The 25,717-nt window shown below is 35.5% G+C and overlaps 1 protein-coding gene, 1 long non-coding RNA gene and 2 other non-coding genes across 4 annotated transcripts in view; 2 read left to right on the top strand and 2 right to left on the bottom strand.

Moving 5' to 3' along the window:
- Positions 1 to 138: 138 nt before the first annotated feature.
- On the bottom strand, positions 139 to 11,219 carry LOC139979116 (uncharacterized). Its single transcript, XM_071989805.1, has 11 exons — positions 10,828 to 11,219; positions 10,321 to 10,440; positions 9,611 to 9,730; positions 8,224 to 8,330; positions 6,826 to 6,879; positions 5,758 to 5,824; positions 5,425 to 5,469; positions 4,816 to 5,018; positions 3,818 to 3,898; positions 3,069 to 3,171; positions 139 to 1,435 (listed from the first exon to the last, which is right to left on the bottom strand). Exons 2-11 carry the CDS (start codon positions 10,433 to 10,435, stop codon positions 1,365 to 1,367), a joined length of 966 nt encoding a protein of 321 aa, XP_071845906.1. The 5' UTR covers positions 10,436 to 10,440; positions 10,828 to 11,219; the 3' UTR covers positions 139 to 1,364.
- Trnat-cgu (transfer RNA threonine (anticodon CGU)) lies at positions 1,876 to 1,948 on the bottom strand. The gene has a single exon. It is a non-coding gene; the product is annotated as a tRNA-Thr (tRNA).
- Positions 11,220 to 11,752: 533 nt separating the features above from the next.
- LOC139979120 (uncharacterized) overlaps positions 11,753 to 25,717 on the top strand; it is a 94,688-nt gene continuing 80,723 nt past the window's right edge. Inside the window, exons 1-2 of the long non-coding RNA XR_011797088.1 lie at positions 11,753 to 11,889; positions 20,306 to 20,398. This is a non-coding gene — a long non-coding RNA (uncharacterized lncRNA). The remainder of the gene's footprint in view (positions 11,890 to 20,305; positions 20,399 to 25,717) is intronic.
- Positions 13,797 to 13,869, top strand: Trnac-aca (transfer RNA cysteine (anticodon ACA)). The gene has a single exon. It is a non-coding gene; the product is annotated as a tRNA-Cys (tRNA).

Here is a 25,717-nt window from a genome sequence, read left to right as displayed (position 1 = left end):
CTTGGCCTTCGAAGTACGTTTCGAGTTCACGTACAGACCACCTGTTACTCAGTCAACCATTCAATATATGTATGGAACGCGGTACATAAACATTGTTGCAATGGAGTTTATTTAATCATAATCATCATCATCATCAGGCAGTTATTTTTACGACGCTTAATTAAGCGACCACGATTGTGGGAGAGCCCGGAAAGGCTTATGGATTGCAACTTTTACGTGGGGTGGCCTCCAATTGTACTGTAAACCATGCTAGTTAAATGATAGCCCATGGAGTGGAAAAAAAATCATTTCAATTTCTAAAAAGTCTTCAGACGTTCCAGCTGAAAAGTTCATCTGAACGTTCATATGCAATATTGACGTTTGGTATTGTTTGCATTTTATGAATTATATTATTAATATAATTAAAACTAATGATAATATTGAAAACCCACCACTTAATTGACTAGTATATACGGTACCGTTAGTATGAAGTATAATGTGCTTATATACAGTCATGGTTATCATATATATATTTCAGGCGAGAAACTAACGAAAATGCAACCAATAAAAAACACATCAACATCAAATAATGAGTAAGATGGCACTTTCGAAACCAACCGTACACTGTGTTTAATTTCTCTTTTTAAATAATCTAACTACTCCCTGAAACAAGCGAAGAGAAATAATTTTAACAATTAACCATATCCGATCAATCAGCCCATTTGCCAGTTGAAAACTCTATGTAATACCGCGTGTATAAGACTACCACGGTGACCTGATGAAATAGGTTAATTGCTAAGAGACTATAGAAATAACAATAACAGAAGCTAAGATAATGTACAAATGATCGTAACGGTATATATCACGTTTCATACAAATTGGGAGTACATTCGTTAGTTTTCGGCTGACTCATTTAAATTGCTCTGCTTGTGCATGTATTGACATATCTAGTACAATTCCCGGAATCCATGCAGGTATAGTAAAACATGACTTTACCACATAGTCATATGACATTTCTTAAAAATTGCGATATGATTACATACAAATGTGTATCTTACCAAATCATAGATTTCAGGCTATACAGTAGAATAAATTTGTATACAGAACAGCTCGAATAACACTATTTCGGTGAGGCAGGTCAAATATATGCCATTCAACATTCCGTTTGAAGCTATAATATTCGACTTACGGTAAAAAAAAAATGTTTAAACTGACAAGCATTTGGCCCTATTGCAATAATATTTTAAGGCATATACAATCTTGATCGCAGATTCATATAGTGGGAAATTGTTAACATTCAAAGTCCATGTTATCTTCGGTAACACACGTAAAGGCCCGTTTGCTTAACGACTCTTATACACTCTTCCGCGACGTAACAATTTTGATTAGCAAGAATTCCCGCCACTAGTGTCATCGGATTGGTTTTCGCTGTTACTTGAAGACGATGACGATGGCACTGTTACAAGATGGAAACAATAGTAAACAATTGATTAGATCATCTGATGACACCGAACATTCTCGTGAAAGCATCGGCTCAATTATATTTGCAAGATTATAGAGATAATAATAAAAATGTGACGTCATGAAATGCAGTTTGAACGTAAGTTAAATAGTCGAAGAGTTACGTGTTTTTGCTTTACTGGCATATTGCATGGCAAATTTGGTATACTGCATCTATATATGAGTAAAGCAATATCATTTTTTTTTAGCCGACAATACAAACATATCCTCTCCATATCCATTCAGCCGACAAGTGACCGCGTTTTCTGTATATGCAGTTTCTCGATAATTTCTTTGAACAAAGCAGTTTCAAGTATACAAAACTGCTCAATGCATGTACAACATTTACATATATAGTGGCGGCCTGCTCTTAACAAACATAAAAAGAAAAACTTCAGGCACGAGAGGGGGTCGAACCCTCGATCTTCGGTTTACGAGACCGACGCCTTAGCCACTTGGCCACCGCGCCATGCATATATGAATTGGATAGTTCAGAGGTGAAACTCAAATTCTGAACTTTATAAGCGAGCCAGTTCATCAAAGAATTGAACGCGGTTAGAATTTTAATGTTCAATTCGCATTGACGATTTCCGAAATAATGACAGTTCAAGTTTTCGCATTTTGTAACATATAATGAAATTGATTAAGCATATTGTGAACTTATAAATTATTTCATAGCGCTTGTAAAGACCTTTTAGCTGCACGAACACCTTAAGAAGTTACCAATATGACATTGCATGTATATACACGACTCACACCGCGCAAAGTGCCGCTGAGGTCTATACATCGTACACTCACATAACGTTCGAACCGTCGATATTTACGAGACCGACGCGTTAGCCGCCCTGGTCATCACGTCATGGTTTATAGACGGTAGAGCAATAAACTCAGACTGAAGTAAAAGTTTTGACCTTTAAAACAAACAATCTAAATAATTGGCGGTGGCGAACATAGAGTTCAGTTCTGACATACATGACATTTGCATAGGTAGTGATAATTATTGCACTTCAGTGCATCAGCGTATTTATTGACCTTAAAGGCATTGAAGACTCGCCCCAAACCATGTGCCGCCCTCTGAAAAAAGTCAACTTTCCGTTGCTTGCAAGTGAAGTTTCTTCTTGTCGCTACAAAATGCAGACAGTAATGAAACGTGATACCTTGTTTCTATTATCTGGACCTGAGATGTCCATCGCTGCTATGTACACTGTGTTGTGGGTATTGACCGTAGGTGCATGTATTGACTGTGTACTAGTGTATAATTACCGACGGTAGCAAGCTGTGTGTGTATTTTCTGGGATCGATGGTGGTGTCTAACACATCTGTTACTCGTCATTCGAAACTTGGTCAGGTTACCGGCATCAGACGTTTCTTTGTGCGCGAGTCTTCACTCCCTTTAACTAAGAAGGTGTAGTGCCGTATGCTGGTCCTCTTCAAAATCAACTTTTAACTCCGAACTATTCTACCAACAGCATACTAATCCTATATGATTCTCTTACGTAACATCATGCAGTTGTGGCCCTTTAACAATAATAACACCTTCTTCCCCATGGTTTTGTCAGACTGAAGACATACGATTATACATTACATACCATTATAAACGACTTTAGTCACGTCCGTCCAAAATAATATTTCGGAAGTGTAGCCCATCAAAAGCTCGGATCCTTGACCATGAGTGGACAGAAAGGGCATGACCTTTGAAGTAATCGAAACAATGAGAGCCCCAAATATACTCCGGATAGTATATATCTATATATACTATTATAGTTATCTTGTAATTGGTTTGTGTGTATATATTCAATGCACGTATTAACCAATACGACGGTAAATGTATATTTTGCTTTAAACGAAGTTATGTCATATTAATACGGCTATACCACTCTGTCATATTTGACAAGAAGATGAACATATCTAGTTACAATCATTTGACTGCTTTAAAAAACTCATATCATCCAACACAGACCTCCTATAATTACATAAGCTATACAATATTATTATTTCTCGTTCTCTTTGCAATCTTTTGAAGTTTATATCTAATATCACCATTTTTGTTAGACTTAAGGAACATATTAAGTTTCCATGAATAATATAATTTCCTTATTCATTTACTATATGCCTATACAACATGTCACACCTTTACTTGCGGTTATTTACAGATCATCCGTAAACTTTAGGTAGACTATGCCACTATCGTTTTGTCGTTTGTGGGCAGGTTAGTATTTTTATTGGTATTCATTGCAAATCCATAGTTAATTAATAAATAATGATTACGTCATATATACACAACGTGAAAGTTGAATTTGAAATTAAGTTTGGTATGTTAAAGTTATGCTATGTATACCTTGAGTTTGTAGCAGAGGCCTTCCTGAATTATCCCGTGATCAGTAATGTTATATAGCGCCATCCAGTTGTAGGTCTCCACCTTTAATATTGGGTGAAGAATTACGATAACGTTTCACGTATAAGAAAGACATAAATAAGTAATTGTAAGACTTTGCTATGATTTCTTCGGCAATTTCTACTGTCGTCATAAAGCGGGACATAGAAAATTAGTTCTTGCAAACTAAACATTGAAAAAATCATCGTTAATGAGTATAAACTATCTAGCCTTTCTTAAGGCGTATCGGCCAGTTTTTGTTTTTGCCAAATGCGCTGGGTCGATCCTTACTATTCATCACGCTATGAGCGATTCGTTTCTGTGATTGCGCCTGTGTGTGATTCGTACCTCCTGTGATCGCGCCCCGGCATCTACGGCGTATGTAGAAAGGGGAGGAAAATATAACAGCCGTAGCATTTTCGTATTTTTATGTAGGGAGACTCATCCGAGTCGCTGCGTAGACTCAGCAGAGTCTATAAACTTTCCGATATACTTGCAACGCTTAATTAATTAAGGTTTGACAAACTAAGAGAAACCCAAAATCAAGAAGAGAAACGAGAACTATAAGGCATCGCAAAGCAGTCCATGCAAAGTGAATTAGCAAAATACTGCAAAATTATGCGGACTATAAAACACTAGGAATACGAAGGAAGCAAGTGGTTCGTTGTCAACCGGGATGAAAAGAAATCTAGACATAGCAAGGCAAGCCAAACCATTTAGTCAGCATTTAACATTTCTTTCTTCAAGATGTGTTCACGACGGTAACTGAACCGTTTCTCTCTCCCAGGACACATCCTTAAATTGGCCTCTCTGGATAAGTTATTATTTCAATTTACAAGTACACCTGTCAGTAATATGCCACAGACATATATACTGCACACACCAAAGAATTTCTGCTATACATGTTAGGCCTGATATACCCAACTTGTTACGTGCACAGTATGCATTATCGTTATACTTACCTTTTGCACACGGCGCACCACACGTGACATCAAAAGTTCTCCGGATTCCGATTCCACTGTTACCATGAACATCACGATATTCGAAGCAGGGTTTACTTGGACTGGATCTGACCATTCAAATGATGGCACTATTGTATCATTAGTGACGTATTTGATGACGTCAACAAGATGAAGGTCAACAGGGGCACCTGAGAGCCACACACCTGTGACGTATCAAAGAGAATTTTCCAGTTGGTTCGGTACCAGTTTACAGTAGTTTGCAAGTTAGTATGATTGCTTTTAGATACATATTGAAATTTCTAATGTTAATAGGACCGGCAAATAATATAAATGGGGGTTGGGATATGGGTTCACGGGGGTTGGGATATGGGTGCACGGGGGTTGGGATATGGGTGCACGGGGGTTGGGATATGGGTGCACGGGGGTTGTGATATGGGTGCACGGGGGTTGGGATATGGGTGTACGAGGTTGGGATATGGGTGCACGGGGGTTGGGATATGGTTGAACGGGGGTTGGGATATGGGTGCACTAGTCTCTTCGGCCAGTTTGGGGTTAGCCTATAAAGGTGCCATTTTTCATAATTAGAACAACTCCTTTTTTATTACTCACTCTGGTTAGCGCAAAACTTTGTATCACCGGTGCTCCTATAGCAATCTGTGTAAGAAGAATTAAGAGGAAAACTGTCCTTAAATTATTGATATATGTATTTAATAGATATATCAATTAAAATATATCAATAATGATAAAGGCTATCATACATAGTCCAATTGATATATGTATTTGCTGTCCTTCAATAAAGATCTATCAATAAAGATTATAGGCTACAATAGTTCAAGGAAAAAGAAGAATTAAGTTTTTTAAGGCCTTACAAACTTAATGACATTTTTCCCAATAACCCTATGCACCCCCCACCCCCACGCAATCAGCCCATCATGAGCTCACCTGGTGTCTCGAATGTAATATAAGACGCAAAGTTGGTTGTTAGACTATCTTCGTAAATCGGAACAACCTGAAACAGAAAATGTATACCATTGCTGTTAGTAAATAATTTGTCCTTATATAGAAAACTGACTGCCGTTGCCTCAGCGACAAGGATACATTTACAGAAACTATCACACATTGCTAGATGAAATTAGCAACTGGGGCTGTGGTCGAGTATAGATAAAGGCGGTGGCATAAGAAGCAATGAGGTTTATCGATCGGCAGGGTTCCGGGTTCGATACCCGGCTGGGTCATAGTAAAATGGGGGTTTCATCCAAGCGTAATCTACAGTTTTCCCATTTGAAATTACTTTCTAAATTGATAAGATTCCAAATTTGAGTTAAAATGTTGAATTGGAAGCCACCGACGTGTAAATTGTAATCCATAAGCCCTTGCGGGGTTCTCCCACATTTGGGGTCGCTTAAGCGTCGTAAAATAACTGCTGCTGATTTTTATTATTATTATTATCATTATTATTATTATTATTATCATAAATCCGCATTTAATACTTTGTTCCTAATCTTGAGAAGAATTATTTTAGCCAGATCAATCCTTTACTAAACTCATCAAGTTAACACGATCTTCAAAAGCTTTACTTTCCTTTTAGTCTTGTTGTGGATTTAGCTTTCAAATTCGATATAGTTAGTTGTAATGTTCGTTTAATTATATAAAATTTGTCTGTTCAAATTAATATCGACAAAACAACGTAAATAATTAAACTATGTATTAAGTAAAGAGTATAAGTTTAAATATATAGCCCCATGAGAATCGACCTGGGAAGGCAATTCTTTTTTTCGACATTAAGCAGTCCTACCCCTAACATAAAATACACTACGTAGAGAGCGAACCCCCCCCCCCTTCACCCCACCCCTTCGCTGAGTTGCCGTTCAGAGGTAAACATAATAGGGAGGGCGTCGTATACCCTAGTTCTCTGTAGGAAGGCCGTATAAACAGCTATAGGAATTAGCAAACAGTATTGGCTATTGTATCCCATAAAGGTATACGAATCAAATAAATATATATTTTTACCTGAAACAAACTCTCATGGGTAAATAAGGCCTCAGTTACGAAGAAAGGTTCCATCTGAAATGAAATAAAACTATTCAGATAAATATTGTTAAATTGTATTATTACAGCTGATTGTATTTCTTTAGAATATAATTATATCACCCAAAATTACTATCCCTCCCCGCGTATGACCACTCTTCCCCTCAGTCAATTAACTCAACGCAATATGACTTTTCACCAAAATGTTCAGCGCATGATTAGTTTTCAAACAGCATGTTGATTTTCGCTGCCCGTCATACCTACCACAGGTTTCTCCGTGATATTATCAAAGTTTTTATTTTGACAATTGTCACGGAAGTAGATTATACATGCATCATGTGCACTTGAATTAAATATGAAGGTAACAGTTTGCCTGTTATACCGTGCTTTTGTTATCTATAGTCATGGACGTTATCTGTAACTATGAAAGATGTACAAATAAATGTGTCTGACAACATGGGTTTACAAAAGTGAAAAGCTAACTAAATTTAGTTAAAGCAAAGTATAATCAAAATTTATGGGATAAGGATAAATATATCACCTTCCGTAATGGGTAGTTTTATCAAATTTACATAAATCAATGTATGTTGTTGTTTCAAAGTAAATGGAGAGAGGAATTGAAATGGATGGATGGATGGATGGGGTTGGTGGGTGGGTGGGTGGATGGATGGATGGATGGGTGGGTGGGTGGATGGATGGATGGATGGATGGGTGGGTGGGTGGGTGGGTGGGTGGATGGATGGATGGATGGATGGATGGATGGATGGATGGATGGATGGATGGATGGATGGATGGATGGATGGATGGATGGATGGATGGATGGATGGATGGATGGATGGATGGATGGATGGATGGATGGATGGATGGATGGATGGATGGATGGATGGATGGATGGATGGATGGATGGATGGATGGATGGATGGATGGATGGATGGATGGATGGATGGATGGATGGATGGATGGATGGATGGATGGATGGATGGATGGATGGATGGATGGATGGATGGATGGATGGATGGATGGATGGATGGATGGATGGATGGATGGATGGATGGATGGATGGATGGATGGATGGATGGATGGATGGATGGATGGATGGATGGATGGATGGATGGATGGATGGATGGATGGATGGATGGATGGATGGATGGATGGATGGATGGATGGATGGATGGATGGATGGATGGATGGATGGATGGATGGATGGATGGATGGATGGATGGATGGATGGATGGATGGATGGATGGATGGATGGATGGATGGATGGATGGATGGATGGATGGATGGATGGATGGATGGATGGATGGATGGATGGATGGATGGATGGATGGATGGATGGATGGATGGATGGATGGATGGATGGATGGATGGATTTCATACCACATCGTGTGCATCCTCTGGATAATCCTGACAGTCAAAGAACACCCATCGTGTCAGGGGGTTGTCAGATTCCCTCTGTTGTAACTTAACTTTGTAGCTATATTCATCTAAAAACGAGAAATTTATAAACAGATGGCGTGGAGGTCATCAAATTGCGGAGTAAATATTGCGCAATACGACTTGGTATATATATAACCAAATATGAATACATTATGACCAATATTATAAGTATTGAATAGAATGGAACTCCATATCAGAGCAGCTTGTAAGTGTTGTCATCAGTATATGCCATAAAATTGCTAGATTGTCACCTTATATAGTTATACGTATACGTATATATACTCAAACTTCAACAAGCAATGTTACTGCCACACTATCAAACCATGCAAGCATTTTAAATTGAATCTGTGTTTTTAGCATAGACTCTTTAATACCAGAGAGTTCTTTATAGAATTCAGATGTTTGTTGACATGGATGTTTACCAGACGACGCAAAATATCATCATTGGATTATTAAAGAGTTCTGTAAACTGAATAACTTGCAACCGTTCCGAATACTGGCCTATATACTGATGCGGTATATGTATAACAGTCACTCTTCCCTATAATGACATGCTGTTTATATAGGGAGAAAGCAATATTCATGTCGCGACACAGGATATCTTACGCTTTAATTCACTTTGGCTGAAGCAAGATTGAAAGAATTTCATAGATGTGTTGATTAAACTTGCTGGTTGCAGGTATTCCATGATAATCATTTTCAATCTTTCCAGTTAAACTGTTGTAGTTTTAGCGTTAGATTGGTATACATGAGTATCCTTGCTGCACTGTTTTCTTACGGACCACAAGAGATGCAATGAGCTGGTTATTTTACCGATATGATGATAATAAAAATCTTTAGACCAGATTCGGATATGGAGAATAAGCTAGGTTACTTTCCAAGTTGTGGAAATTTGTGGGAATAATTCATTTAGCATAACCATATAGTCTTACAGATAATATTGTACGTTTGACCGCCCAGCGCAACACTGTTCAATAAGGTAGTAATTATACAAGAAACAGATAGTTACAATATACATGGACAAACCAACAGTTACTGGCATTTTATGGAATCAGGGCAACAAGTTTCCTAAAAAGCTAACTTCTCTTTAACATTATTTTCTTTCAATGGTAATACATATTGAAGGTTTGTACACATTTAGGCTATACTTGTCAGTTTAACCTGCAAGTATGGGGAATTAAAGCCCTCTTCAAACGTTGTTACCTATGTTTGTATGTTCTTCCTGTAATTTGTACATTATCTTAATGGGAAAAACATTTTAATAAGCTAAATTGTTACCTTAAATGATAATGTTAATATAAGTACTAAAAATCTTAATATGACGTACGTTCTTCATCAGGAGGTGCCCACGTTATATTGTACATTAGTTTCCAATCAGGTTTCGAAGATGTTTCGTAAGAGCTGACCACGATAGCATGAACCTCAATCGAGTCCCGATCGACTTTAGCTTAGGAAAAGAATAATAATGAAAACAATAAACTTCAAATATTCAAATTTAATAACTCTGTATTCCAAATTATCTGGTTGGATGTCCTAACCAAAGTCCTCTCCTCACAATGTACCTCTGCAATGACCGCATACTCTCTCGATGAAGTTTGTTTTTACTATAAAACTATTTCTACCAAGGGCGTAGGAACCGGGGGTCTGGGGGGCGCCAGCCCCCCAGTGAAAAATGTGGAGGGGCGGAAGTATCATTCCGCCCCCCCCCCCGCTTCGCAAGTCAGAAAACCCCTTTTTCATTTCCAAATGAGAAAAAAAATCTCATTTGGAGCACCAAATTGCATCTAAGGCCAGGTGAAAATACAATTATCAAAACTTACCCACCCCCTCCACGCCCGAAACCTTTTTTTTCTTCTGTAAGACGTTACAAAGCAGTTGGGTTGTTGGGGAGGGGGAAGGGGAAGGGGAGGGGAAGGGGGAGGGGAGGGGGAGGGGCGGATGTTATCATGAACCTTGACAAAACCTCACATATCTGCCTGTAGTAAAGTACACAGTTTGACTTCCAAGAGAATACACAAAAGTTAGGTTTTCGCTTACCTTCGAAATCAAGACATTCAACAGTCATGTAGTCGTAGCTATAACTGTCATATGAAATACAAGACGTTACCGACAGAATATTCAACATCACAGCTATCCAAAGAAAGGATTCCATTATTTCTGAAGAAAGTAATCATAATATAGTAAACGGCTGAATTAAATATAAGCAAATTATTACTGGTGAAAGATCAAAATACATATATCTTATCAATAGGGTAGCCTGTTCATTACATCTGTTTTAAAGGAAGAAACTTGAGATTCTCTATATTGTTATATTTTAAAATTCAGTCGTTCGTTTTAAGTTTGTTTGATGAACAAGACAATTTATAAAATTAGCATATGAAACAGCAATATTTACGTATGTATGTAATGTATAATTTCCTGTATTTGCGGTTGAACAGACATATTCATGACTTCCATTTTGACTATAAATCTCGCAGTAAATATAGCATGTACCCTAAATATTGCAATAGAGAACATAACGTTATAATATATCTTAATACTTACAATGATCAGGCGGAGTTTAGGATGACCGAAAAGTTTAGGAAATCAACAAAGCTGCAAATAAATGAGTTACTTTTTAGACGTAAATCATTGAACCTGCACACATAAGAACTAGTCTTTCTCTTCCAACCTCGGTAATAAATATGGATTAACGGTGAAAGCACATATAAGGTACCATATAACAAGTCGGGATCCTGCTGTACCAGTCAAAAGTCAAACTTTGACAAATACACTTAAGATGCAGGTACCCTAAAAGAAATAAAATATCACTTGAATAATATATACTTCACACTCTCTAATTTTATAAAATCTCCAGCTGTTTCTATTACTTTTTACAGATAACACTCGAATTACAAATGATTTATACTATCAAAGAGTTCCTATCGTAAAAGCATACCAAAAATAACGAGTTGTGGGGGCCAGGAGGGGCGGCCGATATATATATATATATATATATATATATATATATATGTATATATATATATATGTATATATATATATTATATGAATATACAAAGGCTTTTTTTTTCTAAAATTACGTCACATCACAATACTAACTACGTTCGGCGGGTACATTAAATAAACGGGGTATAAACAGCATGTAGTGTCACGTGACATCTCTCAGCTATAATGAAGCATAATAATTAACTTACTATTATAACTCGTGAGAAACAATTAAATTTCAACTAATGCGAAGGTATACACGTTATACATTTTGGGCAAATGTAACAATTCTAAAATAACTTCAATTCACAAATCAGACAGTCTGTAGGCGTCGAGCTACTGTTGCCCTTCTCTAACACTGTATCTAGTAACCTGATTGGTTGTTTCATACTGGCGTGATTATGACAGTAAAGTAATACTATGCAAAATAACCTACTAAGACATGATCATAAATTACTGAGGGCGCTTGATTCGAGCTGCCTGTATTTTTATATAGCCCATGTACTTTTACTTGTGTTTTTGTGTTTGAGATGTGTATTTGTAATTTCGGTGACGGTAGACCTCATGCTGTTGTTACACTAACCCTGGCCATGCTTTCGTTTGGAGAAATTAAAGAATAGGGTGAGCTCTAAAACACTTTTCTTATGTGTGAGTTTTTTCTTTTGTTTTTTGGTTTTTCTTCTTCTTTTCTGCACTGACTGTCGTGTACATCTTGCACTCAGGTAACACAGAACCAACGGAAAGGCATCGAAGCCTATACTATAGTAGAATACTATATGCATAGCATACCAAATGGTATGCAAACCTATTCAATTGATTCACAGTTAATGAATACATTGAAAGAAGAGTCCATTCTAAGACAATTCAGAGGTATAACAAAGCAGGAATGCAGAGGGTAATTAGACACCCCCCCCCATAGTATCCCTTTTCCGAATGAACTGCTTATAACTGCTTAAAAGGTAAAGTTAAATATACGTCATCATTTTGTAAGGTGTGTGAGGTTTTTGGTCTCTCTCGAGCGTTTTTCTTTCTATTTCTTATCAGGAATGAATTTAAATTAATCATGTGATCATTGGTCGATGGAATCAAGCTGTTACAAGTAGATACATGATCACAATGTCGATCAGGTTAACATATAGTATACGTCTACCGCCCTCTCACATGACAATATACCAGAGGGTTATGAAACACTTTTGATTGGTCGATAAGTTTTCCAACCAACCGAAAGTTAATAAACTTCACTTTATAGTCACATTTTTGCTGAATGTATCCACAAAATGTCAGTTTTTTTTTAAATAAAAAAGTGGAAAGGATACTTTCCATTACCGTTACATTTTAGAAAATTACGAACGAAAATCGACTAAGAAATCTAATTTATTGTCTGATAAAAATAGAATACCACTTCGCACATTTCTGGTCACTGCTATTCATATTTCTTTCATGTTTGCTTCAATAATATGGAACTTGTGTAGTTACTCACTCGCATACTTTTAATTATTTTCTTTAATTAATTGTAAATTAATTGAGAAGCTGACTTCTGAACACTTATCATAACTACCCTCGATTTGACAATAAATATAATTGGTATAATTGTTAGGTCAGGTGCGTCGAGGTAGTAGGTGATTAATAGAGGGCGACGTCATCATATGGTCCTTATAATAATGTTGATGATTACCAACAATCAATAAATACTCTCTCCATTGCGTTGGTTGAAAAAAAAAGACTTTGTAAGATCAACATGGATCCCTCTTAAAGTGACCAAATGTATTCGGAATTAAAAGAAACCACATTTTAGTTAGATCAGCGTTCATACGAAGTTAAAATTGTCGATGGAAGAATGTGATAGCCTCATTCAGTCATTTGTTTTATTCCAATCCCCAACCATTCTTCACGCAATATGATTATGTTTTATTTACTTAAACGTCAGAGAAAGTAAACATGAAAAGTTTTAATTGACAAAGTGAGATGGACAAAGTGGTGCACACGGCGAGTGGAGGAGGGTCCCTTTAAACAATTGTAAATAATCTTCTTATTGTCTCGCAACAAACCCTTGATAATTAGTGGTCAACTTAATAAAGATCGACGTTTGCATTAATTTTCATATATATATATACATGAGGAAGCATTTTGGCCAAAGAAAAAGACAACCATTGCAATATTGTTAACTTAACAACTGAGCTCTGAGACATATATCCCGGGACGTCATAGAAATATATATATATATATATATATATATATAACTCATATATATATATATAACTCATTACGATTTTCATTTATATATATTCATTTGCCTTTGTCGTTTACCTCCATTTCATTAACATAAAGTCTGTTCAAAGTATCTCTTTCGAGATCCGGCTTTAGGAATCACAAATGATTTTCGCGTTGGTTAGCATCATGTTTGATCTATAGAGTAAGGCAAAATATGTTACCGAAAACAGAACTAGTATTGTTCGATACAGGTGACAAACGCCTACAGTGGAATTACGACCTTCCTTACCGGTTTCGAACCTCTGGACATACAATCAGCGTCCATGGCCTAGTTGGTTAGGGTGTCCGCGTACAAAGCGGGAGGCCCGGGTTCGAATCCCGGTGGAGGCTGGAATTTTTTTCACTGTTCTTGATTTTCCAACTCATTACGATTTTCATTTATATATATATATATATATATATATATATATATATATATATATATATATATATATATTTAGACTTGTACTAGCCGCCACTCTTGCTTGTGACATGAAGCAAGCCTGATATCTCGAACATGCCGACTTTGCTTAAAGCTGATATCAGTAATTTAAGTAGAATACAGATCACCTGCAGATCAAATCTGTCGGTGATAATAACTGGCTTTGTATCTCATTTAAAGAGAGTCCTGTCCTTGATGCAAGTCCTACCTATATATATATTATGCAATCCCATAATGCAACGGAATTTATCAAGTTCAAGTACTTTCTTCAGTGCTCGTTATACTGATTAGTACGATGGTGTTACACTATATCTTCATGTACACCGGCTCTATAGTAAACATACGATTGAGTACCAGTAGATTATTAAAAAAGGAAATATGTTATGAAATTTAATACAAACTGATTCATTAATACAAAAGTTTTAAGACATTTACTTACCAGCAACGGTGTTATTTTAAAGGCCTGTAGATCTAATTTCTCGGAGGAGAATGATTTTCCCGTTACTTGATGTGACAATTAAGGATCTCTGCAGGTCAAAACAATTATTGTTCTATAACAACAAGAATTGTTTACACTCCTACTCAGATATTATGCTATTACAACCCTGTTCCTTTACATAATTGTATTGAAAAGAGATAGTAACGTCAGCTTCTTAGTAAACGACTAACCTTAAATAATGGACCATGTTTCCAATATTCCACTTCAGTTTCGAATAAACTGACTATTTTGATCCTCTAAGAATATATAAGGCTCAATTTTATATCACACACAAGCAATCAAACACACTAACAAAGCAGCAAGAAAAACAGCGTATACAAAAGAGGTCTCTTTTAACTTATGTATGCAAGGAATAGAAAAACGAAAAGTCACAAACACATTTGTTTACCAGAAGAGCGATGAGAAAAAAAATTGATACCTAGAATCCAAAATTTGACTAATCTGACCAACAAATATTGTACCTCTTAAAAGGTGTTCTATTTAACCAATTACACTTCAGGGTTGTTCAGGGTTGGTCTTGATATGGAAACATCTGTTATTGTTTTAAGCTTACTTGCCCAAGCACTCTCATGTCATACAATTCTCTCGCAATGTAGTTTTGAAATCTATCTATCTATATATAAATATATCTATCTATATATATATATATATATATCTATATATATATCTCTATATATATATATATATATATATATATATATATATATATATATCTATATATATATCTCTATATATATATATATATATATATATATATATATATATATATATATATATATATATATATATATATATATATATATATCAACTTATCATGTCCGGTGTTATCAAAATATAGGACAACTTTCTTTATTTTGTTGCGAAAAAAAATCCCTGATCGGTAATAGGCCTTTTTCACCAAAAGTAATTTAAAGGTATGTGTGGGAAAGAAGAGAGGTAGCGGGAAGGGGGGGGGGGGGCGAAAGTAATGTTAAACTTTGTATTTGCTTTAACAGGAGTACATAAAACTTCAAAACATTGGAACGCGTTCATGATGTAACGCAACTTTATTTCGTTTCACAGGGCACTTAACAGTATAATGATTGTAACGCTGCACATATATAACTATACTCGGTATGTGCTGTGACATTTATCATATAATTACACAAGGAACATTGTACACTGAAATCCATTCACCACGACTCGCAGTGGAATGATTTATTAACATCGTAAATTAAATTGAATGCAATTTACTGACGCATTTGATAGGAAACATTATTCATATTTCTATGGTTATTAATACCGCGTAACACTATCGTGTTTTTTTTATATTTTTTTAATTTTTTTTTTTATCGTATCATTGGCTAAACTAGTTCTCAGTTCACTAGCTCCTTTACAGAATTGACTAACATTATGAAGGAAAATGTAATCAGGAGAATTTTTTAATCTGCTGCAGACTGTAATATGTAAACTGGTTTCCAGATGCCTAGAAAGGAATGTTCTTTTATTACACTGCGTACCATATCCGTAAGTGATAAATATCCACCTGAAACGCTTGAAGTTGTCATCCTTTCATTTCATTTTCATTCTTTTATGATATATATACTGTACAATATGTGATCCACGTGAAAACAGACACGTGGTCACATCAATATGGTGGCATAGTCCTATTAGAGATTACATCAATCCGCATGTGCCAAAATGCAGTAAAGGAGAACATCTTTTTTTGATATGTTATCAATCAGGATCTGGTCTTTTGTGGCTTATATGTTGAATAACATGAATGGAAGTACATGAAGTGCAAAAATGGGTCAATTGAGACAATTTTAGACCCCTTTAGGCCTCCCAAGAACAGCGTACGAAAATTGTTGACTACTGGTTGGAGAGGTTTGTTTACAAGTGACGAAAACTTCAGGCTCTGAAAGTAAAACAGTCTCTACGGGCATGATATGGAAAATTGATAGTGCCATGATTGGCCAACTTTTCAGCTATCCTGTGATGGGGAGCGCTTAGCTTGTGAGAACTTCTATCTAGACTCAGAGACCATATTTAGTTATGTGACTTGGTTCGTAAGTCAATGGGGCTTTTAGTGGGCGTATGCTACCATAACCAATGAAGGGGGGGGGGGGTATATAAGTGAGCTATAATATCCAACCACGGAGGGCTAACAGTCACCTTCATCTTAATCGGCTGTAATCTCCGGTCGTTTTGTACATAAATTGTGTAAATTGTACATTAAATCTTCAAATTATATATATATATATATATATATATATATATATATATATATATATATATATATATATATATATATATATATATATATATATATATATATATATATATATATATATGTCCATGTTATCATGTCCGGTGTTATCAAAATATAGGACAACTTTCTTTATTTTTTTGCGAAAAAAATCGCTGATCGGTAATAGGCCTTTTTCACCAAAAGTAATTTAAAGGTATATGTGGGAAAGAAGAAAGGTAGCGGGAAGGGAGGGGGGTGGACGAAAGTAATGTTAAACTTTGTATTTGCTTTAACATGAGTACATAAAACTTCAAACCATTGGAACGCGTTCACGATGTAACGCAACTTATTTCATTTCACATGTGGGCACTTAACAGTACAATGGTTGTAACGCTGCACATATAACTATATACTCGGTATGTGCTGTGACATTTATCATATAATTACACAAGGAACATTGTACCACTGAAAACCATTCACGACAACTCGCAGCGGAATGATTTATTAACATCGTAAATGAAAGTGAATGCAATTTACTGACGCATTTGATAAGGAAACATTATTCATATTTTTATGGTTATTAATACCGTAACACTATCGTGTTTTTTTAATTTTTTATTGTATCATTGGCTAAACTAGTTCTCAGTTCACTAGCTCCTTTACAGAATTGACTAACATTATGAAGGAAAATATAATCAGGAGAATTTCCAATCTGCTGCAAACCGTAATAAGTAAACTGGTTTCCAGATGCCTAGAAAGGAATGTTCTTTTATTACACAGCGTACCATATCCGTAAGTGATAAATATCCACCTGAAACGCTTGAAGTTGTCATCCTTTCATTTCATTTTCATTCTTTTATGATATATATACTGTACAATATGTGATCCACGTGAAAACAGACACGTGGTTACATCAATATGGTGGCATAGTCCTATTAGAGATTACATCAATCCGCATGTGCCAAAATGCAGTAAAGGAGAACATCTTTTTTTGATATGTTATCAATCAGGATCTGGTCTTTTGTGGCTTGTATGTTGAAGAACATGAATGGTAGTTTAGTAGTATAAAAATGGGTCAATTGAGACAATTTTAGACCCCCTTTACAGGCCTCCCAAGAACAGCGTACGAAAATTGTTTACTACTGGTTGAAGAGGTTTGTTTACAAGTGACGAAAACTTCAGGCTCTGATAGTAAAACAGTCTCTACGGGCATGATATGGAAAATTGATAGTGCCATGATTGGCCAACTTTTCAGCTATCCTGTGATGGGGAGCGCTTAGCTTGTGAGAACTTCTATCTAGACTCAGAGACCACATTTAGTTATGTGACTTGGTTCGTAAGTCAATGGGGCTTTTAGTGGGCGTATGCTACCATAACCAATGTGAGGGGGGGGGGGGGGGTATAAGTGAGCTATAATATCCAACCACGGAGGACTAACAGTCACCTTCATCTTAATCGGCTGTAATCTCCGGTCGTTTTGTACATAAATTGTGTAAATTGTACACTAAATCTTCAACCTCATTTGGATCGAAATTGTATGTTTATGTTTATATATATATATATATATATATATATATATATATATATATATATATATATATATATACATATATATATATATACATATACATATATATATATATATATATATATATATATATATATATATATATATATATATTACTGGATAGCTGAAAAGTTGGCCAATCATGGCACTATCAATTTTTTTCCCCTAATCTGGTATTGCTTTGTGCTTGAAATGTAATGAACATGGGATGTTAGCAAACCATATTTTTATCTTAATACTTAGGCTCCTGTGGATAAAAGATTTGCTCATTACAAACAAAAATATCATTTGAATTCATTTGTCATGATGACGTCAATAATTCTGCGTTGCTAGATTACTAATTTCTTACAGTGTTTTTCATTAAAAAAATGCTGCCCTCCTGATTTGATTATCATCTATATAATTAAAATAAATAAATTTAACGTTGCAGATCTTAGGATCATTGTTTTAACATAGAGTACATAAATACAATTTAAGGGATTGTTTTGTGAGCTAAGCTGATTTGATCACATACGGCATCACAGTATCTACAATCTTAGAATAGAATACCTTTTGTTTTTCAAATGTCAAAAATGTCAACAATTTTCATCAGTCGGAAGGTTATCGATCAGCCAGGTTAAACTTTCGATTCGATCGGAAGTGAATATCATACCTTTCTTTCAATTCTCCATCGATTTTAATTAAATGAAAATTATAGCCACCCCCCTTCTCCCCCTTCCGCTGATGCTATATCTATTAAACATGACAATGAGGGCATCATGAAAAGACCATGGTTTCCTCTCGTTTCACCTTATTTATTGACTAAACCATTCTAATTCCTGTAGAAAAAGAGAAACCTGTTTTCCCCAAAGGATTAGTTATTTGTTTTAAATACAACTGCCTTTCGAATATAAATTAAAGCAAGTAACACTTTTCTGTTTATCCCAAAAGTCCATTTGCATAACCTCAGGGTTATCTTTCGAAGATGAGTTTCAACGTGTATTTGATCTCTTGAGACACGGTCGAGTTTAACTAACTGGTAATTTTGTGAAGCAGTCTAAAGGGATGGGTTGAGGGCGTCACACAGGCTGACTCGACGGAGGACCAGCAAAGTCTTCCTAAAATGTCTTCAAGGGATGCCTGTGGATATTTGATAGACTGGTTTTTAAATAAAAACAAAGTTACTAGATTGTTTTTCATGACACATTTTACGCGGAGAAAGGTAACTTGGGAATATAAACTAGAAATGAACGCGGCTTTATAATATCATTTTTCGTTACAGTAATACCAAGAAATTCTCTATAGTAATTCGAGATTATCCAGTATTTGTCATTGTTTAGGATAATCTTCATGATTAATTTAGGGGAAGAGAGGGGAGCAGTGTACTGTATTGTATATATCACGGTTTCATTTTTTTTTGTCATATGAAAAAAATTGTTTTCGTATGATATTAGGTGAACTAGACTAGGATTTACAATTATAAAACTCAATACATAGTGTCTATACAAAATATTTACATTAAGATGCCCCACCAACCTATTTCTTTTGTTTTTTTGAATAATTCTATTCAAATTTCATTAGTTCAATGTATAGATGGTTAAATTCTTTTTACGGTGAGGTAGATTTTAGATAACTGCAGAGAATATGTCTTTCCCATGTACTAAAAAACATTCCCCCCCCACCCACTCACCCTAGTTATATGTTTACGACATTACTGTTTCATACATTATTCAGAATGTAAATATATATTATAAGGTAAAACATCTTATAAGGCAACTTCATAATAAACCTTTAATTTCATTAGTTCAGTGTAGATGGTTAAATTCTTTTTACGGTGAGGTAGATTTTAGATAACTGCAGAGAATATATATTTCCCACGTACTAAAAAGATACGCCCCACCCCCTCACCCCATTTATATGTTTACAACATGACAGTTTAATATATTTCCTCAGAATGCAACTATATACTATGAGGTAAAACATCTTAAAAGGCAACTTGACAATAAAACTTTAATTTGTTATTCGATAATGTTTCCTAATTTTATTTCTATTTTTATTTTTTTCCGACAGGCAATCTTTGCAGAGTTGATACGTGATATCCTGTACCTCTGAAACTTGAAGAACAGACCTTCTAGATCTTTGATTCCAGGGGACTGCTAACAGGTAAAGATTCTTACCGAATACTTCCCACATGAAACAGCTTCCCATATGAAAGCTTATATAGGCTAGTGGGAGAGCAACAGCCAAAGGTACAAATAAGATTCCGTATCGGTTACTTTGAATGGATAGATTTTCAATTCTTACCTTTCATTCTTGATAATATGGAATAAAATCACGAGTCAATAATAGTGCCGATAACCTAATTGGAGAATGTAGGTCGCTTATTATTGATTTTAAAATCATCATGAAATAAAAATAAGAAAAATTGGCGTGTGAAGCTATTCAATTAGGTTAATTGAAAGTTTTACAAAGGTGAAATGCTACATGTTTCATGTAGTCGTTAAAATGGTGAGATTATATGTTTTACACTTTCAAAGAAATAAAAACATATGGATGTAATCTAATTCATATTGTCTAGGACAATATACATATATATATATATATATATATATCTATATATATATATATATATATATATATATATATAGATATATATATATATATATAAGCGTTCATAAATGCTGATTCTTATCGCAACACAAAAGTATGCATTTACCTGACTCAATTTCAATATATACAGAATTGGATGTGCTTGGAAGGCACGATTGATTTTCTTTGATATATTCAGTTCCTTTTGTGTATCTTTTCTTGTCTTCTTTTATCTTAAACTTTTGCCGTAGGAATTGTTTGTCTGGTATTGTCTGGTATCTTCACCGCCTATTGCATCATTAATGACAGAAATTGATCCAGTGCCTATAACGTCAATGCACTTACGAATGACTATTTTTGTTTTTACAGAATAATACTGTCATGCAACCTTATCACTGACAATTGAATATTGTTGCACATAATATATATATAAAAAACATGCAGTCTATTAATTCTGAATTCGGGGGCAACAATGTATATAGTAGCACTATATTAACTTACCTTAATTTGTGAAGTCCCTGTACACACTGTGGTGTAAGAAATGGGGACACTCTTGTCTGAGTGTGGATTCCCCCCCCCCCCCACCCGACGCAAACGCACACTATTTTCCAGCCTGGTCAAGGGCCTGTATTAATTATCCAGTCTATGAAAAGCACAACAGAAGAAAACATTCCTTACCTCTGTTTACTGACCGACAACAAAAGAGAAAAGTGGACATCGTTCTTGGTGTGTATTTATATAATATATATATATATATATATATACATATATATATATATATATACATATATTTATATATATATATATATATATATGTGTGTGTGTGTGTATATATATATATATATATATATATATATATATATATATATATATAGTGTGGGGACGTGGCAGCAATGATTAATAACTGCCCATCAAGTTTCTAGGAAACGTGGAATTATAGATTAAACCCCCCCCCCCCCTCCAAAAAAAAACATTTAGTAGAAAACATGAACTGTAACATAGATCAAAGCATTCACCGTGACCGAAACGGGAACCAATCACCTCGTTCTCTCTAGACATTTGGAATGAAATTTCAACATTTTATTCTCCGTGGGTCTTGCCTTCATCAGATATCCTCCCATGAGGAACACTTTCCTAGCAGCAAAAAAATTATGAAATTAATACAACTCAACCAAGATAGTGGAACTTTGCCGCTAAAGGTTTTATGCCTAATTATATGGTTGTTCCAACTGTGTTTAAATCCAACAGATTTCTGAATAGATACACAATAAATCCCAAACGCACTTTAAAAATCTTTCTTTATTTATTTTTTTTTAAATAGATTTTGACGACAGTTGTTATCTATTTAATCGTAATGTTGGTTGTAGTATAAAAAACTGATTTGAAGAGATTTAAAGGTCGGGGATAAACGGCTTAAGCAATACAGCTAAATTTATCAGCTCTCGTAATGAAACCATGATATTGGGATAAGAGTCATAGGCGTATTTGTCGGTGGGGGGGGGGGGGGCTGGGTGCTGAGCCCCTAACCAAAATTTTTTTGTGAAAATTCGGGCAAAATTTTCCGAGAATTTTTCGGGCACCCACTGAAAGAAAAATCATTTGCAATGTGTTTTTCAATGGTTTAACTTATATTATTATTATCATTGTAACGACTTCCCCAATAATTCTAACAACTATGGAAGGGTAATAACACGGAAAATGATTGTATGTTATTGGCATGTGATCTAAATTAAATAACCGATGAATGTCTATATGATATGCACATTAAACATGTTGAACGCGCTTGGAGCGCGCGCAAAATTTATGGTAAGAGTTGCAGTACGTTATATGTAGTATGTGGTATATACTGCATGTACGTGAAGTAAATGCACAGTGAAAAGAGATTCGAAACCATTGAAACAGAATTAATAAGTTAAAATTTCACTTCTGTAATTGAGTTTAATGATCCTTACTAGTCGAAAAATTGTTATATATCACTGTTTAACATTTTATGCCTGCCGCAACACTAAACGATGTACCCACCCCCGTAATGAAATGGAAACAGTATATGCATATGAGAAATAGGGTTTGCCTATGATGTGTCCATTGGTATATGATGAAGATCCTATCACAATCAGGCTTTATAAACAAAGTCTCCAAAGTTATTTCCTTATGTATTCCTCTTTTTCTTAGCTCTTTCGGTCATTCAGTGAAATTAATTGAAACAGTTGATTTATGATAAGTAAAAATAAAACTATACCGACACGATAATGATTCGATTGACTGCCGCTATCCTCACTTGTAAAACAATGTTTGTACTATAGCTGTGCATGAGAGCTTGGATTTTCATTTAGTTAGAAATTGGTTTCAACGTGTAGCATATGCGTATATACGTGTTGTATAGTGGTCGCTACATTAATGTTTAACATATCGCAGATGCAACCGTTATTGTCACATTAGTATGTCACCAATACACATGAGTTGGTTGGCATTAACCAATTTGCGTACTATCTGACTGTATCTAATAAATGCAGCGAGGGTGTAACTCTCTTGATTGAGTGGTTGATACCGTATTCGGAGTAATGTTCAACGCAATTTGCTAAAATTTTGGTAGAAACTGATTAGCCACAATACATAGCATTAAATATTATTGTTATTCTAAATAACTGCTGATCAAGTTAGCGTTTCTCCACCCTATCCCTACCCCTTCCACACCCCTACCCTCCCACCCCCACCCCAACCCCCCCCCCCCCCAAATGATATTTTCAACAATTCTTTGGTTTCTGGATTTGTCAATGGATAAAAATGGAGCCTTATTAAAAGCTGAAGTATGGTATGTCATTGTAATAATCTCTGTGGATAAGCGTTGTAACGAGTTGCTGCAGGTGGAAATAGCTGACAATGGATGAGTATTACCCCGATAGGGTCAAACGTCCATGGAAGATGCACCCTAGGTGAACTGTATACGTCAATCTGTAATGAATAACATTAACAATGATCCGTGTCAAATATACAGCAACATTAAGAAACGGCCACCGACCGCTCACGATTCATTTGCCTTTGGGATTTTTCCGTTAACGTTTTTACCATGCGCGACGCGTATACAGCAAAATACCCCCTATACATGACCGGGTTAGTATACTTATACATAATATAATGTGTTCCTAGACTCGTTCGAACCGTATTTGTTTTTGTTTTTTTCGAACGAAATAATCCGAAGATGCTTCAAGCAAAAACAAGGTCGCCTGAGCACTGTGCTAAGCATATAGCTTTGTAAACATTTCTCCGTAAAGATCGGCGAAATGTTGGCGATATTTACATACTGTATATAGGCTAGCTTTTAGCATTTTGCGAGATAACAGAACATCTTCTAAACTCGCTCCAAGAAATTCGTCTTTATCTCAGAAATGAGGACGATTGAACTTAACTATTACAATATCAAGACACAAATATAGAAATAGGTAAACTCACATACATACTGAACCTCTCATACTGAGATAACATATAGACAGTAGTATCGCACATTCATTTAAACTCAATTCTAAGCAAAGATGGTGGGAGGGGGAAGGCCTACTTTGTTCATGAGACACAACCAAACACCCTCTCCCATCGACCTGCCCCTTTCATGCCTTGCGGTCTGAACTTAATAACATATATTTTATGTGAACACAGTAGATTTCAGTAACTCCATTAAAGGTGACCTATACACACACACGCACATACACACACACACACACACATATATATATATATATATATATATATATAGTTGAACAAGCACTATACATGCACACGTGTTATATCGAGTTCAGAATTATAATACGTATTGGTTAATATCACGAATACTAATGTACTGGAATTGGATTAAGTTACATAACGCCATCCCGAGTTATAGTAATTGAGAAACCAAGTATTGCAAGAAGAACTAAGCATATAAAACCAAAAAAGACAACTCCATCAATGTGCTTGGTGCATTCATCTTCTGTCACCGTTCAGGGACATGGTAATGGGATGATGGACAAGTCGCAAGTAGGCACATTTAATTCGTTTATATATTTTCCAAGTCGAGATTCATCAAGCTATAGCTGCCCTGGGTGCTGCGATACATCAATAAGATGTTGTGCTAATCCCAAAGAGCAGCATTTTAAATTTCTTTCCCAACTTTAAAAATTTCATCCAAAATTGATAAAGTCATAAATGATGTGTTTTTTTAAAACCTTGCTGCGGTTTGATTTTTTATCCATTTTGCTTTCGAAAATTGAATAAAATCACCACAAATAGCTGTTTCGATTGAAAATCTCGTATATCTTTAACCCTGTATCAACATTATCACCACAGTAAGGCATCGGAAAGGGTGTTTCCTCTTGGTCGCGAATGTGTTGATAGTTTTGTGGGAGGTGCCGAATGAATGGCCGGTCATTTCAAGACTTTCATGTTATGGCCGCTGATCACTGAACGGGTCTGTATAGTTGTAGAAGTTGACAATCTGTACAGGTTACCGCGTTTTTAGCGTTCCGACCCCTATGGTGACCTTTGACACGGTCACTATAGTAGCATGTCTTTGTCTGGTGAAAGTTTGTTGGTGTTTAGACTTTGAGGTTGTTTATCTGTTCATTACATTGAGTATTTGGCTTGTTCTTGTTGTTTACCTGTGTTTGTATGTGTTGGAAGGTTCTAGACAAGATAAGGCACATTAAACAAGTTATTCATATTTCATAGTTGCTTGTTGTTTTCAGCTTGTCTAATCTAACGTAGGTTTCTCCCAAATAATGTTATGTCCCACTCCACACCTACAGTAGGCCTATACTTAACGAACTGTTCTAGTATAGCTGAGTGTGAAATATCTGCAACTAACCTGTTGTATTATATACAGGGTACATTGAATGATCAATATCTGTTGTATAATATTCTATA

Source organism: Apostichopus japonicus, chromosome 13 (genome assembly GCF_037975245.1).
Source record: "Apostichopus japonicus isolate 1M-3 chromosome 13, ASM3797524v1, whole genome shotgun sequence".
Lineage (NCBI taxonomy): Eukaryota > Metazoa > Echinodermata > Holothuroidea > Aspidochirotida > Stichopodidae > Apostichopus > Apostichopus japonicus.
The sequence above is the reverse complement of the archived record's forward strand: the minus strand, read 5'-3'. Positions and strand labels throughout refer to the sequence as shown.